Source organism: Notothenia rossii, assembly GCF_949606895.1.
Source record: "Notothenia rossii genome assembly, chromosome: 9".
Classification (NCBI taxonomy): domain Eukaryota; kingdom Metazoa; phylum Chordata; class Actinopteri; order Perciformes; family Nototheniidae; genus Notothenia; species Notothenia rossii.
In genome coordinates this window covers 82332946-82338497 of record NC_136907.1, presented here as the reverse complement: position 1 = coordinate 82338497, position 5552 = coordinate 82332946, and the positions used below count along the sequence as shown (strand labels likewise).

The following is a 5552-nucleotide window of genomic DNA, read 5'->3' as shown; positions in this document are numbered from 1 at the left end:
TGTGTGTGTGTGTGTGTGTGTGTGTGTGTGTGTGTGTGTGTGTGTGTGTGTGTGTGTGTGTGTGTGTGTGTGTGTGAGTTTCTCTGTGTGTGTGTGTGTGTGTGTGTGTGTGTGTGTGTGTGTGTGTGTGTGTGTGTGTGTGTGTGTGTGAGTTTGTGTGTGTGAGTTCTCTGTGTGTGTGTGTGTGTGTGTGTGTGTGTGTGTGTGTGTGTGTGTGTGTGTGTGTGTGTGTGTGTGTGTGTGTGAGTTTGTGTGTGTGAGTTTCTCTGTGTGTGTGTGTGTGTGAGTTTGTGTGTGTGAGTTTCTCTGTGTGTGTGTGTGTGTGTGTGTGTGTGTGTGTGTGTGTGTGTGTGTGTGTGTGTGTGTGTGTGTGAGTTTGTGTGTGTGAGTTTCTCTGTGTGTGTGTGTGTGTGTGTGTGTGTGTGTGTGAGTTTGTGTGTGTGAGTTTCTCTGTGTGTGTGTGTGTGTGTGTGTGTGTGTGTGTGTGTGTGTGTGAGTTTGTGTGTGTGAGTTTCTCTGTGTGTGTGTGTGTGTGTGTGTGTGTGTGTGTGTGTGTGAGTTTGTGTGTGTGAGTTTCTCTGTGTGTGTGTGTGTGTGTGTGTGTGTGTGAGTTTCTCTGTGTGTGTGTGTGTGTGTGTGTGTGTGTGTGTTTCTCTGTGTGTGTGTGTGTGAGAGAGAGAGAGAGAGAGAGAGAGAGAGAGAGAGAGAGAGAGAGTGTGTGTGTGTGTGTGTGTGTGTGTGTGTGTGTGTGTGTGTGTGTGTGTGTGTGTGTGTGTGTGTGTGTGAGAGTGTGTGTGTGTGTGTGAGTTTGTGTGTGTGAGTTTCTCTGTGTGTGTGTGTGTGTGTGTGTGTGTGTGTGAGTTTGTGTGTGTGAGTTTCTCTGTGTGTGTGTGTGTGTGTGTGTGTGTGTGTGTGTGTGTGTGTGTGTGAGTTTGTGTGTGTGAGTTTCTCTGTGTGTGTGTGTGTGTGTGTGAGTTTCTCTGTGTGTGTGTGTGTGTGTGTGTGTGTGTGTGTGTGTGTGTGTGTTTCTCTGTGTGTGTGTGTGTGAGAGAGAGAGAGAGAGAGAGAGAGAGAGAGTGTGTGTGTGTGTGTGTGTGTGTGTGTGTGTGTGTGTGTGTGTGTGTGTGTGTGTGTGTGTGTGTGTGAGAGTGTGTGTGTGTGTGTGAGTTTGTGTGTGTGAGTTTCTCTGTGTGTGTGTGTGTGTGTGTGTGTGTGTGTGTGTGTGTGTGTGTGTGTGTGAGTTTGTGTGTGTGAGTTTCTCTGTGTGTGTGTGTGTGTGTGTGTGTGTGTGTGTGTGTGAGAGTGTGTGTGTGTGAATGTCTGTGTGTGTAAGTGTGTGTGTGTGTGTTCTCCCTCACGTTGTCATGGTGACCGCTGATGGCTGACTCCTCCTCCTTCGTCCTCATCAGGTCGATGTCTCTCTCGTAGTGACTCACTTCCGTCAGGGTGCGGGGGATGTAGGCCTTCATAAACACCTGGGGGGGGGGGGGGGGGGGGGGGTCATCACATGATCACATGTCCAGCTCAACAGGAAGTAGTGTGTGTGTTTCCTATTACCTCCTCGTCTACTCGGTCCTGATCCGATCGCTGCTCCGACGTCCGATCAGCTGCTATCACCATCACCTGGAGACATGAGTCAGCATTATGAGTCCTGAGTCCTGAGTCACCATTATGAGTCCTGAACCCTGAGTCAGCATTATGAGTCCTGAGTCAGCATTATGAGTCCTGAACCCTGAGTCAGCATTATGAGTCCTGAGTCCCGAGTCAGCATTATGAGCCCTGAGTCAGCGTTATGAGTCCTGAGTCCTGAGTCAGCATTATGAGTCCTGAACCCTGAGTCAGCATTATGAGTCCTGAGTCAGCGTTATGAGTCCTGAACCCTGACCTGAGTCAGCATTATGAGTCCTGAACCCTGAGTCAGCATTATGAGCCCTGAGTCAGCATTATGAGTCCTGAACCCTGAGTCAGCATTATGAGTCCTGAGCCCTGAGTCAGCATTATGAGCCCTGAGTCAGCATTATAAGTCCTGAACCCTGAGTCAGCATTATGAGCCCTGAGTCAGCATTATGAGTCCTGAACCCTGAGTCAGCATTATGAGCCCTGAGTCAGCATTATGAGTCCTGAACCCTGAGTCAGCATTATGAGTCCTGAACCCTGAGTCAGCATTATGAGTCCTGAACCCTGACCTGAGTCAGCATTATGAGTCCTGAACCCTGAGTCAGCATTATGAGTCCTGAACCCTGACCTGAGTCAGCATTATGAGTCCTGAACCCTGACCTGAGTCAGCATTATGATTCCTGAACCCTGACCTGAGTCAGCATTATGAGTCCTGAACCCTGAGTCAGCGTTATGAGTCCTGAACCCTGACCTGAGTCAGCATTATGAGTCCTGAACCCTGAGTCAGCATTATGAGTCCTGAACCCTGACCTGAGTCAGCATTATGAGTCCTGAACCCTGACCTGAGTCAGCATTATGATTCCTGAACCCTGACCTGAGTCAGCATTATGAGTCCTGAACCCTGAGTCAGCGTTATGAGTCCTGAAACCTGACCTGAGTCAGCATTATGAGTCCTGAGTCCTGAGTCAGCATTATGAGTCCTGAACCCTGAGTCAGCATTATGAGTCCTGAACCCTGAGTCAGCATTATGAGTCCTGAACCCTGAGTCAGCATCATGAGTCCTGAACCCTGAGTCAGCATTATGAGTCCTGAACCCTGAGTCAGCATTATGAGTCCTGAACCCTGACCTGAGTCAGCATTATGAATCCTGAACCCTGACCTGTGTCAGCATTATGAATCCTGAACCCTGACCTGAGTCAGCATTATGAGTCCTGAACCCTGAGTCAGCATTATGAGTCCTGAACCCTGAGTGAGCATTATGAGTCCTGAACCCTGAGTCAGCATTATGAGTCCTGAACCCTGACCTGAGTCAGCATTATGAGTCCTGAACCCTGAGTCAGCATTATGAGTCCTGAACCCTGAGTCAGCATTATGAGTCCTGAACCCTGACCATAGTCAGCATTATGAGTCCTGAACCCTGACCTGAGTCAGCATTATGAGTCCTGAACCCTGACCTGAGTCAGCATTATGAGTCCTGAACCCTGACCTGAGTCAGTGTTATGAGTCCTGAACCCTGACCTGAGTCAGCATTATGAGTCCTGAACCCTGACCTGAGTCAGCATTATGAGTCCTGAACCCTGACCTGAGTCAGCATTATGAGTCCTGAACCCTGACCTGAGTCAGCGTTATGAGTCCTGAACCCTAAACCCTGAGTCAGCATTATGAGTCCTGAACCCTGACCTGAGTCACCATTATGAGTCCTGAACCCTGACCTGAGTCAGCATTATGAGTCCTGAACCCTGAGTCAGCATTATGAGTCCTGAACCCTGACCTGAGTCAGCTTTATGAGTCCTGAACCCTGACCTGAGTCAGCATTATGAGTCCTGAACCCTGAGTCAGCATTATGAGTCCTGAACCCTGAGTCAGCATTATGAGTCCTGAACCCTGAGTCAGCATTATGAGTCCTGAACCCTGACCTGAGTCAGCGTTATGAGTCCTGAACCCTGACACGAGTCAGCTTTATGAGTCCTGAACCCTGAGTCAGCATTATGAGTCCTGAACCCTGAGTCAGCATTATGAGTCCTGAAGCCTGAGTCAGCGTTATGAGTCCTGAACCCTGAGTCAGCGTTATGAGTCCTGAACCCTGACCTGAGTCAGCATTATGAGTCCTGAACCCTGAGTCAGCATTATGAGTCCTGAACCCTGAGTCAGCATTATGAGTCCTGAACCCTGACCTGAGTCAGCGTTATGAGTCCTGAACCCTGACCTGAGTCAGCATTATGAGTCCTGAACCATGACCTGAGTCAGTGTTATGAGTCCTGAACCCTAAACCCTGAGTCAGCATTATGAGTCCTGAACCCTGACCTGAGTCAGTGTTATGAGTCCTGAACCCTGACCTGAGTCAGCATTATGAGTCCTGAACCCTGACCTGAGTCAGCATTATGAGTCCTGAACCCTGAGTCAGCATTATGAGTCCTGAACCCTGACCTGAGTCAGCGTTATGAGTCCTGAACCCTGACCTGAGTCAGCATTATGAGTCCTGAACCCTGAGTCAGCATTATGAGTCCTGAACCCTGAGTCAGCATTATGAGTCCTGAACCCTGAGTCAGCATTATGAGTCCTGAACCCTGACCTGAGTCAGTGTTATGAGTCCTGAACCCTGACCTGAGTCAGCATTATGAGTCCTGAACCCTGACCTGAGTCAGCGTTATGAGTCCTGAACCCTGACCTGAGTCAGCGTTATGAGTCCTGAACCCTGACCTGAGTCAGCGTTATGAGTCCTGAACCCTGACCTGAGTCAGCATTATGAGTCCTGAACCCTGAGTCAGCATTATGAGTCCTGAACCCTGACCTGAGTCAGCGTTATGAGTCCTGAACCCTGAGTCAGCATTATGAGTCCTGAACCCTGACACGAGTCAGCATTATGAGTCCTGAACCCTGAGTCAGCATTATGAGTCCTGAACCCTGACACGAGTCAGCATTATTATATGTGCTTCTGAAGGTGTTCTCAGACCTTCTCCAGGTACTGGTCCATGTTCTGGCGGGTGATTGACGGATCGGTGATGAAGTCAAACAGTTCTCTGACCGTCATCACTGGCACGCCGCGCTTCATAAAGAAATCTGGAAACACAAACAGACGGGCCGTCAGAACCTGACAAACACACGTGAGGTTCTGCAGGAGGTTCATGTTTGGAAACTCTCCCTGGTCTTAAGGTATCTCAGGATCCATGTATCTGTGATCCTCTCCAGAATGGAAGGAGTCATCACATACAGAGCATCAACTAGTTCCTGAACAGTGTCCTTCACATGCTGATATCCAAGAGAGGGAGTTCCTCAGTCACAAGATGGAGGAATAGAAAGCAGTATTCAATGTTTACTTCAGATTAGCTCCACGTCAGAAATGAGCATGCTTGTCATATGTCTCTCTCCATAGAGGCTGAATCATCATGTTAATCACATAGCTATCATATGCCTCAAACAGTCCTGATGCTCTGCTAGGTAATCACACATCCTGTCATGTTCACAGCTACAGTTGATACCTTTGTTAGCATGTTGCTCTCATGTTGGAGGAAGACATTCAGGTTCTGGTTCTGCAGGTTTCTCACCGTTGACGTTGCTGCAGTCTTTCCTCAGGAACTCCAGAGCGTGCGGGTGATCGTGCTCCACGGACTGAGACACGTCGATGATGTAAGCGTCTCCGTCGTGATATCTGCAGGCAGGACATTTTATTTATAAGCGCACTTTTCATTTGAGTAAACCAAACTCAAAGTGAGAGAGTGAAATGGTTGAAACAAAACAACAAAAACAAATAAAACAACAGAATAAAAGCAGTGGTGTTTACGTCGGCATGGCAACAAGTGCGGTTTCAGAGATCTAGTGAAAGGCTTTTCTAAAAATATTTTAGAGGGTTTCAGAGGCTTTTATTTTGAAAGGGTCTCTTACAGCATGTTGTACTCGCTGAGGTCCGCGTGGACCAGGCGAGCCTCCTGGAACAT

The 5552-nt window shown here is 48.6% G+C and overlaps 1 protein-coding gene across 1 annotated transcript in view; it reads right to left on the bottom strand.

Annotated features, from left to right (window-relative positions):
* Nucleotides 1-1346: 1346 nt before the first annotated feature.
* riok1 (RIO kinase 1 (yeast)) overlaps nucleotides 1347-5552 on the bottom strand; it is a gene marked incomplete at its 3' end in the record, with an annotated part of 30515 nt that continues 26309 nt past the window's right edge. The window contains exons 10-14 of the mRNA XM_079651093.1: nucleotides 5500-5552; nucleotides 5163-5266; nucleotides 4571-4677; nucleotides 1558-1623; nucleotides 1347-1475 (exon numbers count right to left, since the gene is read on the bottom strand). The exon at nucleotides 5500-5552 is cut by the window's right edge and continues 85 nt beyond it. Coding sequence (XP_079507219.1) covers nucleotides 1347-1475; nucleotides 1558-1623; nucleotides 4571-4677; nucleotides 5163-5266; nucleotides 5500-5552 — 459 coding nt within the window. The remainder of the gene's footprint in view (nucleotides 1476-1557; nucleotides 1624-4570; nucleotides 4678-5162; nucleotides 5267-5499) is intronic.